The 27,148-nt window shown below is 45.2% G+C and overlaps 1 protein-coding gene across 6 annotated transcripts; it reads right to left on the bottom strand.

The window, feature by feature from the left end:
* Positions 1 to 1,423: 1,423 nt before the first annotated feature.
* Positions 1,424 to 23,561, bottom strand: si:ch211-200p22.4 (phosphatidylinositol-binding clathrin assembly protein). 6 transcript variants are annotated; one of them, XM_061668559.1, is made up of 21 exons: positions 22,140 to 23,561; positions 16,921 to 17,063; positions 12,850 to 12,925; positions 12,628 to 12,730; positions 12,112 to 12,205; positions 11,883 to 11,994; positions 11,531 to 11,637; positions 10,337 to 10,378; positions 9,710 to 9,730; positions 8,468 to 8,553; positions 8,191 to 8,314; positions 7,294 to 7,430; positions 6,938 to 7,038; positions 6,300 to 6,410; positions 3,993 to 4,133; positions 3,847 to 3,877; positions 3,602 to 3,734; positions 3,152 to 3,175; positions 2,474 to 2,530; positions 2,159 to 2,275; positions 1,424 to 1,965 (listed from the first exon to the last, which is right to left on the bottom strand). In XM_061668559.1, exons 1-21 carry the CDS (start codon positions 22,267 to 22,269, stop codon positions 1,951 to 1,953), a joined length of 1,905 nt encoding a protein of 634 aa, XP_061524543.1. In that variant the 5' UTR covers positions 22,270 to 23,561; the 3' UTR covers positions 1,424 to 1,950. The 6 variants fall into 6 exon arrangements, with proteins under 6 accessions (XP_061524543.1, XP_061524549.1, XP_061524548.1 ...); XM_061668565.1 differs by lacking the exon at positions 22,140 to 23,561 and adding an exon at positions 21,315 to 22,126; XM_061668564.1 differs by lacking the exon at positions 6,300 to 6,410.
* Between the last annotated feature and the right edge of the window lie 3,587 nt (positions 23,562 to 27,148).

Genomic DNA, 27,148 nt, shown 5'->3' with positions numbered 1-27,148 from the left:
GGCAACGGGTTCCGTCGACGAGGAGTCAAAAGCTAACACGAGACTCAACGAGAAGCGTTCAAGAGCGACATCTATCCGATAGCGTCGTTAAGGTTTACATATCTACACACGGCAAAAACGGCGAGAAGAAGCCGCGTTCCTACTAGACAAAGAGCCAAAAACAAGATGGGACGATCACTGATCTGGCGGTCTGGATATCGACACTGCACAGGGGGCGGGGCTTTGAGTAGAAAAACGGGTCATTGTTCAAATGGCAGGAACCTTTTGTTACCTGCTAAAGTGGCTGGTGTGTTGACATGAACTGTAAAACTTTTTTTTTTGTTTGTCTTTGCTTTTTTTGACACCAGAAAGTAAACTCGACAGCTGCGGCTTAGTCACGTCAGTGCAAAACCCTGCGTGTGCATTTTTAAAAAATATTTTTAAACATTTTGGGTGACAAAACAAGCGCGTGTATCTTTGACAATTGTGTGACTTTTGAGAAGCAGCCCTCGATGAAAACAGATGTAGAATTACACACCGGCAAGTTTGACGACCGCATACAAATCCTTGTGATGGAATGCTTCGCATGAGGGGATGACCTTTAGCACGAGACAACATTTGACGCTCATATTTTGTTCAAAAACCAGGGGAACACGTAAAGACACTTAGAATCAGTGCAATTTAAGTGATTTGACATGTCTGATGGAAACAAGCACAGACATAGAGCACAACAAGGAAACACAACGCCTCTATAGCCATGACATGGGTCCGCTTAGTGATGCTGGGCAGCAAAAAAATTGCCATCAAAGTCAACGAAACGTTTCTTTCATATCCTACTAGTGCGCCGAGTTGTCCACACTCGTCAGACAACTTAGCGTACTTGAAGAACGACTGTCTTACTTAGACAGGAATAAAGTTTTGCCTATTGATGTTTGTCTGTCCTACCTTACATTGTTGGTAATTATTATGAGAAATCATGAAAAGAATCAGTCTTCACATAGATGAATATCAATTATTAACTCATCCACTGGAATTCAGCGTACGTATTCGACAAGTACGTTTTTCACCGTGGGTCGGGCATATAAGAGGGTCTCGCCCAGCTTTTTTGTGAAATTCAGGATTGTACACCCCTGTAAGGACGAACAAGCCCCCGGAGATGGCGGCGTTGCATTGCTTTGAGTCAGCACAGCTTTTAAGGAGAAGATAAAAGCTTAGGGGGTCAATCTGGACTTGTCACCTCAATTACGCGGGAGACAAACGCCAACACGAAAGTCGCACAAGTGCAGCATGCTGTCACAACTCGGGACCGCGTCTCTGTGTGGATTTTTAACAAAGAGGGATGGCTTGAATATTTGGGCGTAATAATCCTCTGAACAAACAATTCGACAGACAAAAAAAAAAAAAAAAAAAAAAAAAAAAAAAAAAAAAAACAACGAAAAAAAAAAAAAAACACAATCACGAGAGCGTGAGAAAACAAAAGGAGGACTTGCCTCCGACGCGTGACGAGGGAACGGCTTCAGAGGACGACGCTTGTCTGAAGCAGCCACACACACTTTATACACACAGACACACACGCGCACGCACGCACGCGGTTGCAGGCAGGGACGTAGCCAAGAGGCAACAAAATAGCACCAGTATGAAATAAAGCTAATGTGGCAGCAGAGACCCTCACATCGATCACACGCATCGTCTTCAATCTGGCACTCCATTTCTCTCAGCTTCAAACATTCAGCGATGCAGCTCCCCACGCACCCGCACACAAATCGGACACTCGCACGCTCACACACTTCGCAAGTTGCTTCAGACAACGACGATCCCTCCAGCCTCGTCAACTTGTTTTTGGGGGGCATCGGTCGGCTCGCAGTCGTCGTCCTTTTGGCTTGATCAAATAATCGCTCCTCTTGCGTGTTTGTCTTCTTTGCGTTAATTTGTTGCTTTTGGCACTCGACTCACCCGCGGCGCTTGACTGGATTACATAAACTGCATCTGAATAAAGGCAGAAAGATTGCAGCGATGAAGAGGATTGGCTGTTGCTGCCAAATCACCAGGATCAAAAACAAAGCGCTCAATGACTTCCATTACATCCCCAAACTCCATTTCTAAGATATGACTTTTTGCTCATGATTTACTTTTCTTCCCCCCCCCCACACACACACAGAAGTACACAACACAATCTCACCTGGGCTCCAGGTATGGCTGCAAAGGGGTTAGTGGGTCTAAGGACAGGCTGGTTGTACATCATTGGCTGAGGAGCCATGACTGGCACCCCACCCACCTGACCCATCTGGGGGTGGACCTACAAAAAAAAAAAAAAAAAAAAATTGCCACAGTCACAAACGCTAACATCATCTTTTATATGCTTACTATTCACTTATATAAAAATATAAAAACTCTCCGACGATCAATATTATGCACGTTAACATATGGATGAGACAGCATTATTATTATCCATATTTATATTTCAAAAGCTGGTTGAAATAATGGTTTCCCTCACCATTCCATACACAGGCACTTGTGGCGTCGTCATGGGGAAAGCCACGGGAGCTGGAGCCTGGAAGGAAATGGGAAATGACTTCAAAAAAAAAAAATGAATCAAGGCCATCGCCAACATACCAGAACGCCCTGCGGGATTTTAATGTCGTTTTATGAGCTTTAGTGTGTGGAAAAGTTGCTGCGGGTGCCTGGAGTACGAACGGTTGACACCGGGCGCATTAAAAGTAATTCCTCAGGTCTAGCGTACACACACGGAGCAAACCTTTAGCTCATACACTGCCGGCCATCCCAGTTAACATATTTGACACATATTTGACTTCTAAAGCCGTCAATGGCAGTGAATGAGTTAATGATGATAAAGTGCACGCATGGTGGATGTGCGCAAAAAAGCTACTGATTCCTGCTTATTTATGTGTCTAGCCATGTAATGACTAAGTGACACATACAGCACAGTATTAATATTAGCTTAGTTAACAAGGACCCGCAGCACAGAAGCAGGCAAATATAACAAACATATTTTTACACTATTGTTTGGGAACACCAATGACTGCACGGTCACTGCGTTTTAGTGTGAGCACAAACATATAGGGTAAAGCGTGACAGTATCAATCAAGGGACCCAAAGCTATCACTAAAAAGGACGCTTATCACCAGGCAGCTGTTAGTGGATAGCTACTTACATAACTAGTATAGAACATTCCATTCTGCGTCAGGATGCAACAGGAAAAAGAGACAAAAGACAAAGATAAGAGCAAGGGGGAGTGAGTGAGGGAAGAAAGACAAATTAAGTTGAAGAAAAACAAGACAAATGAGCGAAGGGTCAACAACAAGAACACTGCAAGCAGATGACAAAGCAAAACAGACTTGAGAAAAGTGAAACAAACAAGCACAGACGGGAAAGGAAGACGAGGCGATGGCGCTGCAAAACGGACGGAAAAAGTGCACGAGGGGGTCAAGCTGAGCGAGAAGTGCTGATTCCAAGGAATAGCAGCAACCACGGTCCCCCCCCCCCCCCCCAAAAAAAAAAACCAAATAATAAAAAATAGTGACGACAAACAGGGTTCACGATACTTTGTTCTCATGTACCCATGCGAACACGAGCATGATTCCTCAAACGTCAGGCGTCTTACCACGTGTGGCACAGGCATGGGTGGTGGGACCATGGGCGCCGGGCTCCACTGGGTGGTGGACATGGTCTTGTTCTGCCAGTTCTGCCCCCCGGTTAGCTTCTTCTCCCCCGGCTGGTTCCACTGCATCTCCGGCCTGGAGGGGCAGCAGGAGAGCCACGAGACCAGGACGTGTCAGCATTTCTCACCGGCTTGAATGGAACAAATAACTAGAAATGGAGGATTTAGCTAAAAGGTATCAGACTCACTTTTTGGATGGGGTTCCACCAAACTGCAGATCTGAGGAGAGACGATGACTCAGGTTATGCTCGTATGACATCATCGTATGACCAGATAGAGACAAAATATAATAAAATAGCACTCTACTGTATAGCATAACGTGTGTTTCACTCACTGCCTACAAGGTTGGCCAGCGAGGAGTCCAGGTCATTGGCGAGCAGCTTTCCTCCGGACTGGAAGACCATTTGAGGCGGGAGGGCATGCGCCGCATGTATGGGAACTGTCGGCTTCAGCAGATCTCCCAGGTTGTCAAAACCTGCGGGAGCGACACGATCCAGCTTCTCAAGAGATGTAAAGTCAACGCTCAACCATGTCACGTGAGTAGAAAAAAGAAAATAAAAAAAAGAAAACCGCTGATCAGATCTGGAAGTATTACGGTCCAAAAAACTTGCAGCACTGAGTAATGTATTTCCAAAGTGTGTTGTGCACACACTTAAGAATGTGCATGCGTGCTTGTGAGGGGGACGAATAGTGATTTTGTCAATTTGTCCCCAGTGGGCGCAAACGGCAGCGAGCGGTTTGGCGTGCTGGCGCTTGAGCGGAGGTGGTCGGGTTAACAACGTCCCGTGTCAGCGCTCATTTGCGCAAATGCTGTTACGGCGTGGCGGTGGCGTGCAGAAAACGAATGTGGAAAATGCCAAAACAGGCCGCAAGATGACCACGCTGACCTCGTGAAACACAGAGGGAGCAGAAAAGCAAAGGAAGGTGGGGAGGAAAAAAGAAGGAGGGAGCGAGGGATAATATCTAGTTGGGAAATGGTTTGTAGCTCTGACAGTGGTGCTGACACAACACATCCAGCGCACACTTTTCCTGCTAGCTTAGCAAACGGGAGAACGGAAGCCGGGGGGGGTGGGGGAACACAACAAAATGAACAAAAAAAGAAAGTGTTCCCCTGCTTTCTCGTTTTAATGGCTTTTTACAGTTTAATTACTATAACGCCCTTGCATGTGGGAAAGGAGAACCACACATTTAAGATACATTTTAGGCTTGCAATTTGGTTTTTTTGGGTCTGTTCAAATATGATTAAAAGTGTAAAAAGTGTTTGATAGTGGAGGTTTTCACCTATTGCGGGTATGCTCCACGATGAACGGTGGTTCGCTGTAGTTATTCATTCTCATGATGTCTATTTTGTCTTGTAGCAATGAAATGGGAAGAAAAAAAAAAAACCTTTGGCACCGTCTCAGTGAAGCCTGCTCGATACGACTGAATTACGAGTGCGGAGGAGGAGACGGGAAGAAGAAGAAAAAAAAAAAAAATCCCTCTCAGAAGATCAAATAGAGCAGAGGGCAGTGAGAAGTGAAGGTGATAAAACATGGGAGTCTGTTATTGGAAGAGCAAACAAGGTAAGATGCCGCACACACGGGGGAGAACAAAAGACAGCTTTCCGAGCAAATATCGTGTGAGACGTGTAAGAATACGAGCAGATGGAACAGGGTTGCCTGGGTGATTCTTTGCTATGCCAAGTGTGACGGCGCAGACAAAAACGAACGCTGGCGTTAAAGTCACGAGCAGAATGAAAAGGGGGCGAGACAAAGCGAACGTGACAAACGATGCGCGAGAAGCGGCGGATACCTGCAGTTGGACGACATGCGCGTGGAAAGATGGACATAAAGAAAAAAGAAAAAAAGACACTGTGGTGTGATGCTGCCAGTCGACCAGATGTGTTGGCAGTCTGAAAGGCAGCTTTTCATGCATTCAACGAAGAAGCAAAAAAGAACTCCCTATTTGACCATTTTATGTTCTTCGGCCTTTTTTAAAGCAGTTTTTGGTACGGTCAGCTGTTTTTAGAGCAATTTCACAGACATTTCAAGACCCATAGAATATTATGAGACAAAATGTCGGTGGCAAGTTAACGCTTGGATTCTAGTTGAATCCAAACATCCACTGCAATGAACAAGTAAAAACACACAAAAAAAAAAAAGACAATTCTGTATTTTAAAACTGGGCGTTGCTCCCCCCCCCCCGTACATTTAAAATATTCTTTCCAATACATGTTGAAAAAACAACGCTGGCTGATTAAAGCTGGCCAACCTCCAGTCGTGACGCTGATGGATGGGAGCTGTCAGAGTGGAGATCCACTGGAAAATAATTGCACCTTGATTACACGCTCGCAGGGAGGAAAACGCAGCAAACGCGGCTGAGCAGGTGCAGACCAGGTAAAGGAGTTGCGACAGAAAGCAGAAAACCCATAAGTTACATATTCCCCACATATACAAGCTACCTATAGAGCACTTTCTGTGGCAAATACACTTTTTTAATACGACGACGTACGAGTCAACTCGTGTGCGTTTAACACGGGAACATGGAAAGGGAGCAAAGTTGCAAGAACGAGGGTTAATCAAAAGCGACGCTGGCGCTGCCCGGAAAGCCAAAAGGGTTTTAGTTTTCCAGCCCGGACAGTCAGACGGGTAAAACACTTTACCGGCGGCTGGCTGCGTTCCGTCGTTACCAGGAGCGGCCTTATTCCCGAACACAGCATCGAAATCTACAGTCATGGCGGGGGCGTTGGGTTGCAGAGGCTGGCTCTCCAGTCCTGAGGGATGTAGTTCCGTTATTCAAGTGTTGTGTGCATGCGGAAGAAGCCGGGATTAACGGCTGGCAGACCACATCTTTTTGCTCTAACTACAGCAACGCTCTCTCGAGGACAAGAGCATGTGACAAAATTAACCAGCGAGTTCCTCGTCTCAACTAACATTTGAGGAAGCATGCGCAGGCTTCAGTTAAACCCTCGGTCATGAAGCTTGCGTGCGTCTCCGCGACTTGTGTTTTGAAAGAACAAAATGCTGACATTGTTTAAAGGTCAACAGGCATATGAAGACATTTCCGAGTCGACACGGACGGGAAAGCCGCTTATATAGCAGAGCCACACGATTTCCAACATGAATCACTGCACAACACAACGGTGGTAAGATCATAAAATGGTGGAAGAAAAGGACACAATGATGGTAGGTGGCTGGAATATATGGACAGATGGAGACGCTCATGCACAGTATTATGTGTGGAGGTAGGTGTCTGTATCTGTTCTTCTGAACATATCTATTGTAAGCGTGTGCAGCGTACCTCCCCAGGCACAGTTGGCGGAGGAAATGGAAGGAGCGCACTGCACCGCGGGGATGAAGGCCGGCTGAAGATCAAACAGGTCGCTGTTCAGGTTGGGCATACTGAGGAGTCGGGGACAACAAAGCATTGAGAATATACGAGCGTGTCGGTGGGAAATTGGACAAAAGGGACAGGGAAGGAAGATATTAAAAGTAGAGGGTAGTATAATTGAGAGATGCAAGGGAATTGATGGGCGGGGGTGAGGGGAAAATGAAGCGAAAGGACGCGTCAACTGGAAAGACAAATTAACATTACTTTTATATGAGAGCCGACTTTGGCCCGAACCCCAAAACGGCGAGCAGTGCATTCTGTCGCACCTGTTGCCTGACAGCGAGGAGCCGAACAACTCCGGCGTCTGCGCGATGTGGTTGTTGTTGTGGCCGCTGCCTATTGATTGGCTGCCGGGGGAGGCGGAGGGCGGGGTTTGCATGCTGATCTCCTTCAGACGCTGATCCTGGCAGGCAACACAGATGCACAACATTTTTCCAAGTGGAAGCAACAGCAGGGATGCTTGAAGTAAACTCTGCAACTTTTAAGGTGGACGCAAGGACACATCAATAGTCTAATAGAGGCCACCTGAATCCCGAATCAATGCAGATTAATTAGCAGTACAAGTCCTATGCTGCCGAATTACGATGAGCAAACATTGCACGACTTTAATAATGAAAGTATATGACTTGCAAGGTGACAGCAGGCCAACGTTTGCTGCCTCGAAGCCACCATGCGACCTCAGGTGGGCACGTGCAGAAGCATTACCTTACAAACATATGCAAAGTTTTATTGGCTGATTTTATTGTTCATCTAGGTCTGTGTCACCTCTCCAGAGCCCCCCCCCCCCCACTGAGATGAATATATTTTATCATGTGATGACGTGAGAGTCTAGCAAAACAATTCAATCCAATTAATTCGTCTCCATGTCAATTCCAGCCTATTCTACAAACCCTTCTTACCCTCAAAGGGAGCAGGATTTTATTTTAGAATTTGTGATGAACCCACTTGCTCACATGACAGCACATTGAGTGAGTCAGTAAAGAAATAAATAAAGGCGTATTTGGACAGCCGAACGAGACCAACTGATCCCAGCTCACTCGCGCCCCTACTCACTTTATTTTCCGACTAAACCCAAAATAAATTGTTGGACCTTGGCAGGGAAAGAGCAGTTCTGCGAACCATGTCACATTTGACAAGATAGGCTTGACCTCATTGACAGTTACCTTAAGAGCCTGGAGTCTGGCCTGTTCCTCCTCCAGGGCCAGCTGCTTCTCCTTTTCATCCATGCGGGCAAAGGACATGTCGGTGGAGGCGAGACATGAGACGGCACTGGACAGGGTGGACGCTCTGTGAGACGAGAGACGGACGGAAAGATGGATGGAAATCAAGCACCGATTAACATTCACTGCCAGCCCTCCCAGTTAACACGGATATTTGACTTCAAAAGCCGTGAATGGCAGTGAGTGAGTTAAGAGCCACTGTCATCTTCGAAATATTCACCTGGTGTCTGCATTCAGCTCCTTGGTCTTCTTGCCCTCCAGGGACGCCAGGTGCTGCTCCAGCGCCTCCAGGAGGCTGCTGGGGGCCTTGGGACACAAGGGTAGGAACAACATGAGCAATGACAACAAATGAATGGAGTAATTGGGTGAACTTTCTGCACAATATCACTTCCCACACACGAGCGAGTTACTTTCTCGTTCGGAGTAAGTTGAGAAAGTCTCACGGGGAGGTAACGGAGTGTGTTAGGCAATAAAAGGAAGCCACGGCAACATGCAGAAAACATTGACATGGTGAGCAGAGTCGCACTGCATAGCTTTGAAACGAAAAGCAAGAAAAAAAAGTCGAAGGGAGAGAAGTCATGCGTTTTTTGTTTTTTTCTTTTGCATGCTTGCCCTTCCACAACAAGCGCCTGTGCAGCTCTCATTTATGCTTCCATTCAAATCTCCACTTGGTTCGAAAATGAGATGAGCAGAGGAGTTCAACTTCAGTTGTGCAGAGGAAAACAAGGCAGCTCCATTCTACACCGAAATCCATAGATCAGCTGCGCTTTAGCTTACTGCAGCACACGGAGGAAAGCAATTTCCTCTACAGTGAAAATATGACAACGTCACCATCCACGAGAATGCACGCACACACACACACACACATCTGGAAGTATTTTGTCTTGTGAACTAGACAGTAGTTTGCTCGGAGAAGAGGACCTCGTAAGCAGAGTCAATAATAGATGTAACACACACATACACACACAAAATCATCATGGTGTGTGTCGCTATTAATTATTCACGATACAAGGTTTTGGGACGAGCCGGACAAAAATAAAGAACCCTGTTCAGCGCTCGTATCATTCTGTCTCCTGCATAATGATTAGACTGTAAATCTTGGGTCAGGTATGATTAAAAGCGACTGCGCTGCCCGTCGAAGCAGAGATGCCGCGCACGACGGCGACGAATTCAAATGGAACCCGGGCGGAGGGAGTCATGCAGATGAAGACTGAGGCTGGCGTGGTGAATCCTCATTTTCTATTCATGAAGTTTCATGGCCTTTCGCTTGTCGCGGGAGTCTGGCTGCTAGAGGGCAAAAAGCAATCTGCACGAGTTGGACAGGCACATATTGGAAGCGAGGCAACAAGCCGACGTGGCTGCGTGTGCATGCGGTGCGTATGTTAGACCACACATTTGGCGTGCAGGGGTGTCGAAATAGGTGGGAAGGGGGAAGTAACACAGTATGCAACCCACCACCTACAATGTATGATCCTTTTGTTTTCTGCGACACAGGAGGAAGAAGAAAACATTTTGTGACAGCGGTCAGTTCAGTCTACTTGCAGCTAACTTCTAAGCTTTTTTGTGTGTTTGTTTTTAAGATAGATTTGTTACTTTTGGTCCCTTATTTAGTGTTAGAATCCATAACATCGATCAGGAAACGGCAATCAGTGTGCTTTTCAGTTCAGCCGTGCAGCTAATATACATACTGCAAGGTGGACTTTATTGCTTTAAGGCTCTTTATTATTGCAGTTAGTAGCAATCTGCAGTTGCTGCTGTTGCAGTGGTAACGCCCAGCTAAGCCTGCTACGGGATCTATAATGAGCCTGCAATGGTGGAAGAGAATGCTAGAAGAGCAAGATCAACCCCACCCCTCTGAGACAAAAACAAAAAACAAATAAAAGTTGGGAGCTACACCCTTGCTCCCAAACAAGAAGACCAGGATGATTGTTGCAAATGAAAAAAATCATAACATTAAGTGAGTGGAGAGTGAACAGGAGAGCTGGTTGGTGAGTGAGGAAATACAGGTAACGTGAGTGTCGGGACAGAAAGGGAGAAAGGAGGGTGGCGGAGAAAAACAAGAAGAAAAGGAGGTGAGATGTACACTGACCTGCGAGAGATCGGGGATGTCACCCTGATCTATTCCAACTTCCTGTCGTAGAAAACAAGACAGGGAGGAAGGTGGGTGGGGGGGGGAAAAAAATGGAGAAAAAAAGGGCAGGGTCCACGTGAAAAAAAGAAATAGGGGAATTGTTACTTCATGCGCCAACCAAAAATCGACAGCAGAAATCAACAAATCAAGAATTTGTGACGACACACTGAGCAAATGATCGGTGACAAATGGGAGTGGCCAATGTGAGGAGGAGGATGGCCTGACGGCAGTGATTAATCGTGTTGTGACGACAACACATTGATGATGTAAAAAAATAAAATAAAAATAAAAAAGACGACGCCAACACCAAATCCATCTGGAAGAGCTCGGACAGATAAAATAGGCTCTCAGGACAGATAAAGAACACGAGGTCAAGGACTGTTAAACAAATCACCATCGGGGCTTCTACCTCTGCCTCTCATCACTTCGGTGCACCCTCCAAAGCAGCTCTTACATCTAGAAAAGTAAAAACTGAGGTCTGATTTTGGTCAAGCATTAACAAGGCACAACAATTTATTTTATTTTCTACGGCACGGAGCCAATTCAATTTCTTTGTCATCCTTTTGCAATAATATTCACCTTGATTTTTAAGAGTTGAGCACTTTTTGCCGCATTAATCGACATTGTCTGCAGCCGTGTGAAATGAAACATTCAAAGGGCCTTTTGAATGATGTTTTATTGTTGGCCAAATGTCTTCAGGTGCTTTTTAAGTTTCAGCGAGAAGCAATTTGACATGGTGTCGATTTAGAAACAAATGCATCCAGATTTGCCTTCAGACATTTAGAACTTGGAGCAAATCATTCGTTTTCTCCTAAATGTGGAGCCAGAGTGCCTTTTTTATTTTTTTATTTAAAAAAAAAACACCAGTAAAAACAGGAAGCTCCTTGGTAGCTAATTAGAACACAACAATGGGATTTGCTCGAGCGGGCTGCTGCTCAATTGCGAATGTTCCGGTGGCCGACTCGCACTGTTTGGAACAAAGGAGAGGCGAGAAGACAAGAGGGATGATCTGCGAGCACTGGGCGACAGAGGTCCGCAAAGGCATCCATCTTTGTCAAGCTGAGAGGAGAGAGGCGGGCACTAAAACCAAGTTATGGATATACCTGATCTGAGTGCGTGTGTGTGTGCGTGCGTGCGTGCGTGTGTGTGTACCTCAGCCACTTTGAGGAACTCGGACAACTTTGTCATCCTGTAAAGAAACTTCTTGTAGATGTCCAGAGCATCTTTGCACTGGTTCTTCTTCATGTCGAAGTATTTCTCTGCCGCAGCCAGAGGAAAGGGAGGAGGCGGTTAAAAAAGACAATTAAAAAAAAGAAACAGGGGAAAAAAAAGACAATGATCAGTGCTGAACGCGTTTCGAAACAGACACCGCTGCCATGGCAACCGCCACTACATGCGCGTCGCCGCTACATGCGCGTCGCCTCTGCAGCGGCGGCACACATCCAAATCTGCCGCACTTGTGTGATCGATCATAAGCGCGATAACGTCAAGGTGAGCGCGGTACCCAAGAGGTTGATGACCCCTTCGTTGTAAGCGGCAAACAGCCTGATGGAGTCTTTGAAGAGCAGCATGAACGCAGAGTTGATCACACCATTAGTGAGTTCGTTCGGGTTGGCCTGCGGAGGAAAAGGAGGAGGGGAGGCAAATGGGTTGAGCGCTGATTTCCAGAGAGACAAGAATTTATATATCAGCTCTCACACACTCTCACACTCTATACACTATACACCAAGTACCTGGAAATCCAGCAAAGCATCAAGCTGGTTCTGAATTATGGGCAGCGTCTTAATTAGCTTCTCCGTGTTCATGGTCCGCATCACACCCTCGGTCCTGCACATTGAAAAAAATGCATAAGCCTAAACACATGAAAGTGTCATATTTATTTAATATTTGGCACTGTACTCCGTGTTTTTAGGCCACAGAAGAAAAAAAAGTTATTCAAATTAACAGACAAATGGCTTTAATGGAAACCCCCCACCCCTCCCTCCCTCCCTCCCTTTATTAGTCCATTAAATTGAGGTTCTACTGTATTTAGAACCAAATCTCTAAACAGGGTTTTTAAAGTAAATCTTTAACTAGAGCAGCAGATGATTAACTCTGACAGCGCTGGCATAAGAGTTGCCATTCAATAACGGTGCGAATGGGCAACCTTGAACGGGAAAAGCGGTTTAGAAAAGCGACGGCTGGACGGTTCAACCTTTTTATCGTGGAAAACATGACGACGGACTCGTGTCATTTCGGGCGTCGCCTACCCTCGCTTCATCTTGGTGAAATCCACAGCCACAAGTCTGTAGGACATGGCCTTTTCGTTCATGTAACGGCTGTATCTTCTGATGAAGGTTGACATGTCGTAACCTGGGAGAGGAAAGAAAACATACCAAGCGAGCAGGTTGAATGAGTTTGGTTTATTAATGATAAAACAAGGAGAGATAGGATGTGAACAATTTTTATTTATTAAATTATTTTTTTTTTACCTTGCAGGGCTCCCTTATCCAGGAAGTTGGTGAGGTTAAACAGTGTGTTTCTGGAGGCCAGGTACTGGATGAAACGCTGAGAGATGGAAAATAGGAAAAAGACATGACGATTAAAATAGATGAGATTTTTTTTTTTTTTTGCCTCTTAACCACTTTCTCCTGCATTTCCCACGCTGCATGTGTGGGAGCTTCAGGCTTCGAAATTTGGGAACACAGAAGACCTTGGGCTAGCAACAGTAAAGCGTACGCACACCTGAAGAGCACATGAGTCACAATGTTCACCTTTTCTTAAGCCACAAACAGAAGAAGGAAGAAAAAGGGAAATTACTAAAAAAACATGACGCTTGTGCAACGTAATGAGGAGACAGATCCCCCGCCTCCAATACAACACCTGGTTTCAACTTGAAAATAATCCAACTGAACTTTTCAACTCCTCCGCCACCGACGGGTTTGCTATCACGACTGTATTTGCATCACTGAAGAAGCGTGCATTGCCTTGGAAATCCTCAGCAGGCCGGGGAGGTCCACGTTGAGAATTTTCCGCCAAACCCACTTAAAATACTCGGGGGGTTTGCCACTTTGCCAGTTCTCGATTTGGCAGCGGACTGCAGCCGGAGGGAGCGTAGACAAACACATTTGCTTAGAGACACACATATGTGTTGTATTGAAGTTGATTCCCGAGGCATTGGAACAGTTTTAAAAGGCATTCATTTGAGTTTCTTTTCCTTTTTTTGGGGGGAGTTGGGGGATTTATTTCCTCCTGGCTTACGCTTATTACTGTTTGAGTCTGCAGTAACATAACAGAGTAGAAAATTATCACCGCAAACTGCTGTGATATAGTGAAAAATTTTCCATATAGATTTTTGACATGTACGATTTATATTTTTCAATTATGTGGCGCAGTGAAGGGCGAGCTAATTGCAGGACTTCTACCGAAACCAGGACGAAAGGGGAATACAAAAGAAGGCTCCCAACTCAATTCTCCGAGAGAGGCTTGCTGTATTAGATGCCACCGGATTCATTCCGGGGAAAGCAAACGCCATCATTTCATGGAACATTAAACAGTCCGAGAGTCCTGCCACAAATATCGCAGAGAGAATGCATTGGGAATTTCATTAAATCAGCACAGCCTCACTATAAACATGATTTAAAATTGTAACAGTTGCCTCGAAGCACACGAGCCTGTTCGCAGTGGCCAATATTGCCTCTTGTTAGGAACACAAGTATGTGCTGTATGTGATGAGAAATGTTCAACGCAAGCCCGTGTTTTTTTCTTTTGCTTTTGAGTGTGTAGAACGAAATGGCTGATATATTTTAAATTTGTATTTATTTATTTTTTTTGCCTTTGAGAGTGTGGAACGAAGTGGCTGATTTGACCTCGGTGCTAATCGACCGCATGCTCGGCCTGAGCTGATTGCGGTGTCAGTGAAGGCATTGCAGCCGATGACCTCAGATTACGCTCGATCATCTTCTCCTCCGCTCCACGCATAGTTTTGTTGTCGATGCACCGCTTCACTTTATTCATCTTTAATGCAGGGCCTGGGCTCCATCATTCCGTTGCTGGGGGAGACTGAATTAATAACACAATCATTGCAATAACGTATTTTTTTACTTCTGCTGCGACGATCTTTTAAGACACGGGAAAAAAGAGAAAGCAGCAAGTATTATTGAAAACGCAATTCCCAGCGGAAAATATTTCTGCATTAAAGGTCTCGGCTGCAAAAGCCTTGATTTTCTTAGCTGATTTGAAAAAACACATGGACTCATTGTTACAAGGACCAAAATGAGGGTTGGCGTGCTACCTGAAATAGAACTAAAGTCACTAAGGAAATAACAGCTGTTTGTTTTTTTAAACAAACAAATAACTAAGTAATTAAATAAAACTGTAAATTAAGATCCTTCCTGTTTCCTTCATCACAATTGCCAAATTTTAGGTCCATCCATTTGTATTTCTATTATGCTGGAGAGTCTGTTACTTTGAGGGACTGCGCTCCCAATGAAAATGAAAAAGAGAGAGCAAAAGTGACGGTGTGGAAATGAGCTCTCGCAGTCATTGTTTTGGGCTTCCTGCTAGACTGTTTTTGATCCTTTTTGCTCTATCGCACAAAGTCACAAGCATATTTTGGCTATACAAGGAAACTGCACTACGTTCTCTGTGTTAAAATCACAACACAAATTTGCTTGCTTCATATTGAACCCTTCACATATGTGTAAGTATTTTATTAGAATTTAGACAGTTTCACTTAGGGGTGTAATCGCTTTTGTTGACATTAAAACCCACTGGCAGCCCTCCCAGTTAACATGGATATTTAACTTCTAAAGCCGTCAATGGCAGTAAATGACGAGACAGTAAGTTTATACTCTTATACGAAGCTGTACAGTAACTACAGTCCTTTACATGGTAGCAAAGTGTCATTTATTTACTTTTGTCCCATGAAAATAGTTATATTATAGAAAATAATAGAATATTATGTCTGGCCACAACAACAACAACCGTTTTTCAATTCAAATGGCCAAGTTGTGTGACGCATTCTTGATTTTACAGACTGACAAGCCGGAGCTGTACGGTCCATTGATCCCCCATTTCTGTGGGTCTGTGGTTTCCAATTTTACAGGCAGATTTCTTTCGGCTGTGACTAAAATGGACGGTCCGGCCACGGGGGAGCGGGGACACCTGGCTGCCGAGCTGCCGTCAGCACAAGCGTCCCGACAGGCGTGACGAGTGCGGCGGGCCCATCACGACACTCTCTGCGACAATGTGCAACGTACTGGACGTTTGCGTGCGCTTTTTGTAATTACTGCATCTAACGTTGGTCCGTTGGCATAGTTAAGAAAAAAAATGACAGCATGTTCAGATTCTCTCAGTTGTTTTATTTCAATAAAACCAAACTAATAACATTACTTTCCAAGGTAGTGAAGAATATAGACCAACCAGTCTAGTATTCAAATGAGCAACTGACATCTGAGTTCCACGCGCAAAGCTCATTTGAGAAACATGACAAGTCGCCGTCGACTTTCCAAATTAAAATACTTTTTTAAAATTGTGTTAAATTTCTGTCTTTGTAACAATCAACACTGAGAAAAAAAACCCTGATCTTTTTCACCTGATGATGATGTGATTGTATCGGGGGCAACCCCAAATTTCAACATGAAAAATAAGCTACATCTGACAGCAACAATTCCATCGCGGGAACACAACTTAAAAAATAAAAATAAAAAATCCATTCAGCTCCACAGTGACCAACTTAGGACCATTTCGGTTTCACAAAAATGTTGCACGAATTTGCACAGCTTGCGCAAAGATTTAACACGGTCATGTGATGAACTGGTGTCTCTGGATGGTATTTATAGTCTTGACTTCAGTAGTGGCCTAAATATTGAACGTAGTATTTGATGAGACCACCATTGGAGGGGTCAGGGAGTGGGTGCTGTTTAAACAGAGAAGTCAGTGAAGCAGAACTTTGCTTGTCATTCCAAAAACAGAACAAAATCTCACACGAAATTCTTCCTCTTTTCAGAGAAAGTTGATGCAATAACTGACAAAAGGAAGCGTTGCTTCTTGTCATAAATGTAAAAATAAGGAAACCAATTCCCTACTTGAATAAGACAGAAAGAAGTGTATCAGATAAAAACAGGTAAAAAAAAAAAAATCACAATATAGTTTGTGTTCAACCGCTTCTGTTCTTCACTCGCACTAGACAGAGAATATTATTGGAACGTTATTTTTATTTTAGTCTGAAATCGTGACAACTTCTCTCCCTTTCTTCTATTACTTATATGCTGTCTCACATATTGGCATTTTTCAAAAACATTACCCTAAATGTAACAGGTCACATCTACTAAACATTTGTCACCCTTTAATTTACCGTCTGCTGATGCCGGCACAGATAACGTTCATTAATGACAAGAATGTGACACAATTCTGTGTAGTTGAGTTATAAAGTCAAATATTGATGTAGCCTCAAGTGACTGGCCCTGGCTTTTCTTTTTGTGTTTGTGTGTGTGTGTGTGTGTGTGTGTGTGTGTGTGTGTGTGTGTGTGTGTGCGTGTGCATGGGTGTGTGTCTCCCACCTCATTGCCGTACATCATGAGGTGGTGCGTGGTGATAAGGGCTTTAAAGACCACCACCCAGCTGGAGTTGGCTGTGCGCTCGAACAGCGTGTCCGCCAGCTGGGGAATGTTCACGTTCATCTCGTTGGTGCAGTGGATCAAATCTGCACACAAGAAAACGACAACACAACGCACAGAGGTGGTGAGGAAAGGTTTGACCGGCAACTCCCAAATTGCAACACTAACCATAATTCCTCAATCCTGGACAGGTTAGTCACAGACAGTCTTGATAATGAATTGAACTGTTTATCAAAATCAGTCATGAAATGAGTACAGATAGCTGCATTTTGCTTCCATAGCTCCACCCTTCAAGCTCATTCCTTTTGGTCCTCAACGACCTCCTATTCTCGTCCTTTTTGTGCTTCACCGCAGAACGTTACGAGCAGCCGGCTCCCACAGCTGGTAACGACGGAAACGGCTTCTCATTAGACGACTCGGAAGACAGCAGCGAGGGAAAAAGTCCCGCCGGATACTTCGTCGTCGTAATCGTCCACATGCTTGCGCGTGTGGCCTAACTTGGCACAGCCCATCCTATCGCTAGCCTTCACTCGCATAATTACTCTGACTGGGCTTTTTAACGGATACTATTCAGCTCATTAAGAGGGTTGAATGACAACCTACACAACACAAATTGCATTACATCGTGATCGTGGACAAAAAACAACAACAACAACAAAAAAACGCTTGAGCTCGTGTTTGGGGAAGACAGGCAATTCTGAATACAAGTTAGGGTTGCGCAGTTGACAGGTACTAAAAAAAGCACCGCAGTACCTCACCATAAAAAACAAACCAATTTCAGTGCAATAAAGAAAAGTCATGAATTACAGCTATTCAAGATTCAAACGGCAACTGTACACAGTCACCGCAAGAAATAAATGAAATTCTTCACAATTATTATAGCACCTTACACGCATCTTCGAACAACCCAGACCAAAAAGAAATTGAAACTTTTATTAAGGATCGAAACATTCATTCATTCATCTTCAGTTCCACTTATCCTCACTTCCTCAATTAAATACACAAATTAAAGACAGCCTTGATGTTCCTTTAACCATCACAGAATTACATAACACATTAAAAAATATGCAATCGGGACGAGCGCCTGGCCTGGACGGAATCCCTGTCGAATTCACTAGACATTTCTGGCCAAGCCTTGAGCCTTTATTTCTCAGAACAGTCAAGGAGATAAACGATAGAGGTCAAATTAGTAGCCAGATGAACACAGCTTCAATTACGTTATTACTAAAGTCATCTAAAGACCCGACTCTCCCGGCTAATTATCGCCCCTTATCACTGATTAATGTAGATATCAAGATTATCTCCAAAGCCCTCACAGCGAGACTTGAAAAGGTACTCCCATCGTTATTCCACTATGACCAGACAGGCTTCATTAAAGTTAGAAGTTCCACAAATAATGTCAGACGTCTGTTAAATTTAATAAGCATGTCAATAAGCAATTTTAATAAGCAAGCACGTAACAATCTAAACGCAATCATCATGTCACTTGACGCAGAGAAAGCTTTTGATAAAGTTAACTGGGCTTTCCTGTTTGCAGTACTTCGCAAATTTGGCTTTGGAGATTCATTTATCCATTGGATAGCAACATTATACAATTCGCCAAAAGCGACAGTCACCACAAATAGGATTACTTCACAAAGTTTTACATTACAAAGAGGAACCAGACAAGGACTCTCACCAATGCTATTTGCAATATTCATCGAACCTCTTGCTGTCGCTCTACGTCAGAATGAGACTGTGACACAGTAAAACTGTTCTGGCATAAAATGGATACAGATCTTGCATTCTGCTTGACCAAACAGCCGAACAGGACAATAAAAAAGGAAAAAAAAAATAAATAAAGAAAGAAAAATTTATTTTATTAAGAGTATCCAAATATTTGAATGACTAAAAATACAAAGAATTTCAAGTTGTTTGTCAGCCATCATTCCTCTGCTTTTTTCTCCATCTTAGACTCCTTTTCAACCCAACTCGTGTGTTTCTGTTAAACGACTGGAAGCAGGAGATAGAGGCTCATTAGGTCTGCAGGGATGGTTGCGCACGAGCGCGATAATATAAAGCGGCGACTACGTGTGCTGACTTAATCAGGCCGAGTGGAACGCATTCGCTGCCGCTGATCCCTGAGCTGAAAGGAGCGATCGGGAGAGAGGAAGGCCAAGTGCGGGGCAAACAAAGATGACAGAACAAGAATGGAGTAGACGTGATTACAAGGAAGAGTTAGGGAGAATAAAGAGGCGAGCAGCTCAATGATCAATAAGATCCTTTCCATCTCTTTACCTCCATATCTTGTGCTGACCTGGCGACCAGCACAAACCAGAGCGCTGCGGTTACGCAATACACTCAAGACTGACAAACAAACAGTCGTGAATGTAATCTCATTCCTAACAGTCACCTCGTCTTGTGAGGTCCATTGTTATCGTTCATCTTTGACCTCGCCGCCCTTTGATTGAGCCACAATGGACCGGAGACTTCCTGGCACCGAGCGGCACTTGTGACTGTGTACGCGCGCGCGCGTTCGTTGGTCAGCAATGTAGGTTCCCCTCCAGTCTCTCTTACGATCAAGGGTTGATGCTGCTACAAACTGACTAGACATTTTCTGAGTAACAGACTTGACTCGGCTCAAATTTTATCATTAGGACCGTTTAGAAATTGGTCTTAAAATGAGCGCTAAAGTGCACATGCAGCCACTGGAGCGAGGCCAGAAGTTCACGAGTTCCGTACTCGGCGAGCATACATGCATACGCACCAGACTTTGTAGTCAGGTAGAAGGAGAGATGGGAGGGAATCAACAAAATAACAAGAAAGAAGCAGAGAGAAAGGAGAGGCAGAGTGTCACCAGAAGTTTGACTATTTATAGATTAGTTTGGGCGCCGTTGCTTTAATTCCACCCCGGAGGGCTCAAAAACAGCGACTTCTCCACGCACAGAAATAAATACAGATTCCCTCTCGTGCCGGGGGGATGTCGCTATGTGATCAACTGGCGTCCACTGGGATCGTCCGCCAACGAGCGGCGTCGCGACGTCAAAGTACGTCGGAACACATAGTTTCCCGTACACGACCTATGTGCACATAGGTCGTGTACGGGAAACAAACAAAACAAAAAAAAGGGGTTTAACCCAGCCAAGGGTTCCCGAGAGAACACTGCTATAAATAGCCCCCCACACATCAGAACAGAAGCACTGAACGCGCGCAAACCCGCACACATCAAGAGAGAAGCGTATACGTTTGTGTTTGTCTATGTATGAGTGTACTTGGCAAGCCAAATGACTTCTTCCAGTTGACTGAAAGCGGCACGCAGTCCACAGCGAGCGAAAAGCCGCCTTTCCGGCCCGGGAGTCGAAACCGGGCCTATCTTTAGTCTGCAGCCAGGGAGGGGCGACCTATGCTCTGTTTGGATAGCGCGGCACTCACCTCACATCAAGGAGCAAGCTAGCCCACGATGTTCAGATGAAATCTACGCAGAAGGGACTGACCAAGCGCTACTACAGTCAACCCCCCGCTCTGTCGTGGTTCATTCACACGACACACAAATTTGTGAAGTGGCTCTAAGGTACTTTTAAGCTTTGGTCAAGTTTCTTATGTGCCACGGTCAAATCTCTCGTTTTGGTAAGCCCCTAAAAGCTAACAACATACAACTCTTAATTTTGCATCATTGGACAGTATGTACAGCAGATGTTAGATTTTCTTGTCCGATCAGATTTCAGATGAAGTAAATACCCACTGAAGGTACCAAATACACAGCAGGCCACTGGTTAATTGATATGGACTGTCCAAGTGGTGACAGCAAGTGGCTTTAAAATGGGTTCTGATTTTCGCAAGTGGTGCTTGAATGTCACACTTACTGCTGGTTGCTGGCGGGGGACGCAAATATGCCAGCGAGTTCATTCCCAGCTTGCTGTCAGACCGATTTTACCCGAGGGGAGGAAAGGTACATGGTTGTCTCTGTGAATGGAAGGTAGCGACAACACAACCTTCTTTTTTTCTTGACAAGCATCAAACACAACCAGCTGCAACGTGTGAGCCAACGTCTTGGTTTCATTTCCTCTCACCACATCTGACTTTTCAGGAAAACCACATCCTGCAACTAGTTCCTTAAATGCTCCGGCTGTGTGAAAACTCCCCTCGGGTGCCGCCTTCAAAGTGCTGCAATCCTTGTCAGAGGTCAACGGCGGCATCACACTGGGCTCAAGGTTTTTTTGTCAGTGTGGCCCATTCCTGCAGTCATAACAAAAACACCCGAGGCAGCAAACTGGTGCAAGTTTGCTCCTTCTCCCTGTTAATGACACTGATGACCTGAAATGTGCTTTTTTTTTTTTTTTTTTTTTTTAAATACTCACTGGATGCTCCTTGGCAAGACTGCCGATGCAGTTGACACAGAGGTCGTCGCCCTCACAGAGAAATCAATAACAAACAATTATTAAACTGAACGTGGCGAAGTGGATGCAAAGGTCAGGAACGGGTTCGTACAGGACTTCCATTTGACACAGGAATGGACATTTTATCCATGCGTGCTTGACGTATTTATTTCAATACAGTAGTCGCCAATAGTGTTGACAAATAATTTATACAGTTTTTAGGGATTTTTCTGATTTTCTATAGGTGATATCACACAAAAACCTTTTCTTTCCACCACAAAAAAAATTATTTTAAAAAACATCTATGTTTCTGGAACCCTTCATGTGAGTTTCAAAAGTCTTAGTAGATTGCACTCATATTGAAGTGACCATTCCAAGCAGACTCAGACTGTCATTTTGGGGAAATCTGGTTGCTATTTTATGTCGGTTGTACAGTTGAATTCAACCGGGAGTGACAAAAAACTTGAAGCAAGCACACTGTGCCTCTAATTATTTTTTTTTTTTTCCTCAAACGTCTCTTCGGGATTTTCAACGTGGAACGTAATCCCGTGGGATAAATAGGGATTCAGTGTATTGTGTCTTTTCTGGAATTGACAAAACTGTTTTAACACATTCACTGCCATTGACGGCTTTAGAAATCAAACATCCGTGTTAACTGGGAAGGCTGGCAATGAATGAAGGCTAGGTCCAACTTTCTGGATGAAACTAAGCAGCCTTGGCAGAACATGAGCATCATTTGCTGATGGTGAATAGACGAAAGCTGCACATCCAGCAACAATACACACGCAAAGACGGGGAAACACTCACAGTCAAGGTGTTTCTTCTTGGGTCCGCTCACTTCGTGCGTAGTGGCCTTGCACACCGCCTTGCTGATCGCCGATCCGGTCATGCTGTGCTGAGCCGCAGCGATCCGGTCGGTGATCGATTGGCCAGACATGACTTCTCCTTTACCGGCTCCTCTTCTGTACCTTTCAACCCAACACCCCCCCGACCCCCCCCCCCCCCCACCCCCTGCTCAGCTCAAATAAAAGAGCACAACGGCGATCAAGTGGGTCGACTCCCGGCGGAGGGGTGGGGGGGACACTTTAACGTGATGTTACTGTCAAGTGGACGTAAAAGTCTTCTGGAGTTTTTTTTTTTTTTTTTTTTTGTATTCTTGCCTCAGTTCAGCTTTCTCTAAATCTACGACACTATTCTGAGCTAGTCTGTGTTAGCTCATGTTTCCGCTGCAATCCTCGAGCCAAAAGAGAGTCCCGCTGTGGGATTCGCTCACAGTGGAAATAACTTTGCGGTCATAAATAAACATAGCGAACTGGCCGCTATGTCACTCGGACGATGTTTTTTTTTTGTTGTGTTTTGTTTTTCTTCTTCTTTTTTTGGGGGGCTTTCACGAAGTCGCAAATCCTCGAGCGCCTCCTTCCTCCACGTCAACTTGTTAGCGAGTTAGCCGCTACGGGTCGTAAAAAGTGCGAGTCAACTCCTCCTTCGGGTCGGTGGGGAAAAAAAGTCACACACAACCGAGAAGGGCATTGCTTGAAATTGTAAAAATCACAGGGGTTGGCTGCAGGCGGTGACAGGTGACGCCTCGGTCGGGGGGGGTGTTAGCATGGAGAGAGCGAGAAAGAGGGAAAAAAAGCTAGCGACATTAGCTTGGAGAAGAGTTGAAGTGGGGGGAAAAAAATGATAACCAGTGGATCGCCTCCGCCTTCCCGTTGGCGCTGTCCTCGTCCCGCCGCGTGGAACGTCTCGACGCGGGGGTGCGGGGGTAGGGGGGTGGTGGCGAGGGGGATTTGTTCCCGGGCACGGCTGGCTGGCTGGATGGCTGCTTCGTTCAAGTCTCCGCCGGACAAAATGGCAGCGTAAAAAAATCAGCTGATCTCACAACCAGGATACCTTCAGGGACCAAACTCAGCCCCGGAAATTTCTCAACCCCGTGGATAACATCTGAAAGAAATATTGAACTAAAAAAACGCCACCATCTAATTTTAGAAACATAAAATGATACTTTCTTCAACATGAGACCAAATTAGTCCAACCACTCCATCGATAATGCCTGACGACGCAACACCCCGGAGTTCCGACAGCACGTAAACGTTCACAAAATGCTCCAGTACTTCCCTTTTGTCGTGCGGCGGTCGTGCACATTATAAGGTGATTATTATTATTTTTTTATTTCAATTTTTATGTTTTTTTTAAAACACCTGATTGCATCACGGAGACGTTCTTACAACAATGCATCGCTGAGCCAACGTCATTCCTTGGTGACGCGGTGAGCACAATTTTGAAGGCGGCGTCAAAATGGTTGCCCCGTGTCCTTATTTGGCTTCGGATTGTACAGAACACAATGTACTGCTGAATCAATGGTGATGGGAACGCTGATGAGGAAACGCCAAGAGACGACAATGAAAATTCGGTGCCCGTGTAAAATCCTCTTTTTGTAAATTCCTGATTATTCAATCCGAAGCAATGAACATGCAACATCGGACTGCGCACAACAACAACAAAAGAAAAAAAGTGCATAACCTTCCTTGACGCAATTACATGTTTTCTGAGTCAAGCCGGGTTTGGACCGGGGAGAAATATTCACGTCCGCGATAAAGAGATATCGCGGTATAATTGATAGACCATGCTGAAGAGGATCTGATTGAAAGCAGACTTGTAGTCACTCTGACGCCTTTAGGAATTGTATCGGATTCCACTGACATAATGTAATTAGGGACTAATTGTATTTTAGACATTCTGAATACAAAGATTTGCTTCTCAGACTTCTATCGCCATCTGCCGGCGTAGTGCTGAAACTCCCGATTGCCATGACAACCGCATGGATGCTGGCAGCCCGCGTAACCCCTGGCAACAAGCGCCAAGACGGGCTGCCGTCAATCAAATATGCTTAGCATGGTCAATAAACACATTGACGGGGCTGGGGAAGTGAGATGCAAAACTCCCGCAAGGGGGACGCAGATCTCATTCGACCCACAGTATTACCATGGCAACAACTGATAATGATCGCTTCGCGAAGCTTTTTTCTGTGCGATACAGAGCTACAAATATGTGAACTTGCATAGGTCGAACAGGATAATAAAAGGCGAGGCTGCATGGTTAACACTGACATAGTTACTGCTTATGCCAACCAGTTAGCACTTTTTGTTATTGTTACATCTCATCAGCAGTATTGTGTTTTTGTGGGATTAGATGACCATTTGTTGTCTGATTCCAGTACTCTATCGCTCCTTCCCTTGGAAAACGTTTAAAAGCAGGTAAGTAGCTGAGCGGCGAATGTGCAACATGGGGCGTGTCCGTCATGCAGAAACATTGATTTATGCTCGTGGCATTGACTCAGCAGCATCACATTTCAACATTAAGGGTGTTTATTCAAAGTGAAAAGAAAACTCGCCAAGACTGCAATTCATCCCAGAATCGGAAGTAAGCTCTCCAGTTAGCATCTGGGGAAAACAGTTTTTACCCGCAAATACTGCCAAAGTGTCACTCAAACGAGGGCAGACGACATCTCGGCCAGGGCTTCCGGGTCGATCCCGACGGCGACGGGCTGACAGCAGCCGACGCAGATGTACCGGAGGACCCACAGGTAGATGACGACCGACAGGACCACAGTCATGGCCAGCAGCAGCAGGCTGAGGGCGGACTGCGGGCTGGCGCCGGAAAACGTGACGAGCGAGGCTCGCAGGGCGTCGTCACCTGCTTTGTGTGCTGGAAGTTGAAGATTGCAGTCTTAAAGTCTCATCCCGTTCAGTCTTCCTCCACAAGAATTGCACTTCATTGTTCTCACACTTGCTGGACCACAGATTTCTCAGATTTTATTATTTTTTTTTATGGGTTTTCAAGTGACGTTCTACAGGCAAGTCTGAATTTAGTTCAGTGAACCAGTGCCTGCAACATACGTTTTTCAGTGCAAATGAGAAGATGTAGAAACTGAGCTCCAGTCATAAAAAGCTGAGAAAATATTTGAGTATTTCTCTGGATGTGAGTATGTGTTGCAAGTAGCAGTTCGAAAGTTGATCATTACCGCTACATATATGCACATTCCCGAACCATATGATGTGGTTTTGGTTGAACATTGCAAATAAACAGCCTGAAGCAAGCACACTTGGCCTCTTATTTGTAAAACTGTGAGCAAGAGAGTGAGAACAGGTGCTAAGGAATTACTTTTAACAATAGTTAAAGCACGACTGTGTGACTGCTTGAGCCAATTTAAAAAAAAAAAAAAAAACACCTCCAAGATGCTGTTTGGGAAACCCTGGTCAGGTAGAATGACAGTCGAGTTTGGTTTGTTTCACCTTTGCTCAAATGTAGAACTAACAGGAGGCTGATGAGAATCCAAATGACAGCATCCCTCCTCATGGTGGACTCGATTCTCCAATAGAGGAAACAATTCAAGGATTATACACAAAGCACACATGCAAGCAAATACGTCACCGGAATCGACTTACAAAAGTGAGAAGCAGTGACAAGAGCAAGGTCGGATTCGATGACCCGTCGTCTCGGATGCAAAGGGTTTGTCATTTAAAAAAAAAATAGATGAAATTCAATGAAGCCTGGCCTGAGCTCCATTCGTGTGGAGTGTGGCTGATGCTAAACGCAATCAGAAGACCTCAGAGACTTCATCTTGATCTTCTTTGTCTCCCGATTTCAATCGTCCGTCCTCGGGCAGCTGCGAGTGACACAAAACACGCGAGAAAAAAAAGAAAGATGGCTTTTTGAGCTCAAGAAGGAGATTGGTTCGAAAATAGACGAAAGACGGTGGTGGCAAATTGGGGGGGGGGGGGGGGGGGGTTGAAAGAGGTGGAGCTGGAGAAGAAATTTGCTCCCTCTGGTGGTTTAAATATATATTTTTTAAGATTAAACAAGCTTCAATTTTAGTTGTTTTTTTTACCAAGTGCATGGAGGTGGATACAAATTCCTTCCATGTTTTTGCGACCACAAATAAAAAAAATCTACCTTTTTTTCCCACCACAGTCCACACAGCAAGACTCTGACCTAAATTTCCCCCCTCCTCCAGACTCCTGGTGGTTTGCTTTTTCTCCCCGCTGCAGCCTTGCCATCTCACCCCCCTGGCAGAGGAGCTGTCACCGCCACCCGGTCACCGTCGTGCTCTGGCGGCGCCCGGATGAACCCCACGCCGTCCTGGTGGCCGCCGTGCCCAAGCAGGGACCTCAGCTGTGAACTTTCCCGACTGCAGGTGGGGGGGAAACTGCGGTCCCCTCGAGACGTCGCCAGAGATGTGCTTGCTGGAGGGAGACCAGCTTCTCCTCCAACTATGCGGAAATGTCTCCTGTGCAGGTGAGACAGATGCAAATTCATTTACAGTAATCCTATATTGCAGTTCATTTATTGCGGTATCGCACATTATTGCGGTATCGCACATTATTGCGGTATCGCACATTTTTCTGTTAAACCCAACAAGCCTGCACACCCTGACAGCAGTTTTGTAGCTGTGACAATTCAGGTGGATGCCGTTGGAGTAATACTTTGTTTGTAGGGAGAATAATCCTCACAAATGTTATATTATGTCGGAGCAGGGGCTGAGACGAACGAGCAGGGCGTTCAAGAGGAGCGGATCACTTTCCGCAGCCAGCGCAAGAATGAGCTGCTGTTGCATCTGGCTGAAGTGGACCCCTTTGGTAACTACAGTTCACCTCACTACAAGGGCGCCGTGGTCTACTACAGGGTCTCCAGAGGTCAGGTGGAGTGGCACGGGGACACGCTGGTCCAGGCGGAAATAAAGCACCGAGGGAAGCCCGTGTGCACGCTGCCCCTGACTTTACCCAAGGTAGCGCAAACTTGAGAGGAATTCAAGC

This window comes from Phycodurus eques, chromosome 23 (genome assembly GCF_024500275.1).
Source record: "Phycodurus eques isolate BA_2022a chromosome 23, UOR_Pequ_1.1, whole genome shotgun sequence".
NCBI classification, from domain to species: domain Eukaryota; kingdom Metazoa; phylum Chordata; class Actinopteri; order Syngnathiformes; family Syngnathidae; genus Phycodurus; species Phycodurus eques.
The sequence above is the reverse complement of the archived record's forward strand: the minus strand, read 5'-3'. Positions and strand labels throughout refer to the sequence as shown.

What these genes read in the sequence shown, in the direction of transcription:
- si:ch211-200p22.4 (XM_061668559.1), bottom strand. Translation starts at nt 22,269, where the DNA reads ATGTCTGGCCAATCGATCACCGACCGGATCGCTGCGGCTCAGCACAGC. An exon ending in CGCCAACTGTGCCTGGGGAG is followed by an intron (nt 6,411 to 6,937) that starts GTACGCTGCACA and finishes TACATCCCTCAG; the next exon opens with GACTGGAGAGCCAGCCTCTG. An exon ending in GAATGTTCTATACTAGTTAT is followed by an intron (nt 2,531 to 3,151) that starts GTAAGTAGCTAT and finishes ATTTCCTTCCAG; the next exon opens with GCTCCAGCTCCCGTGGCTTT.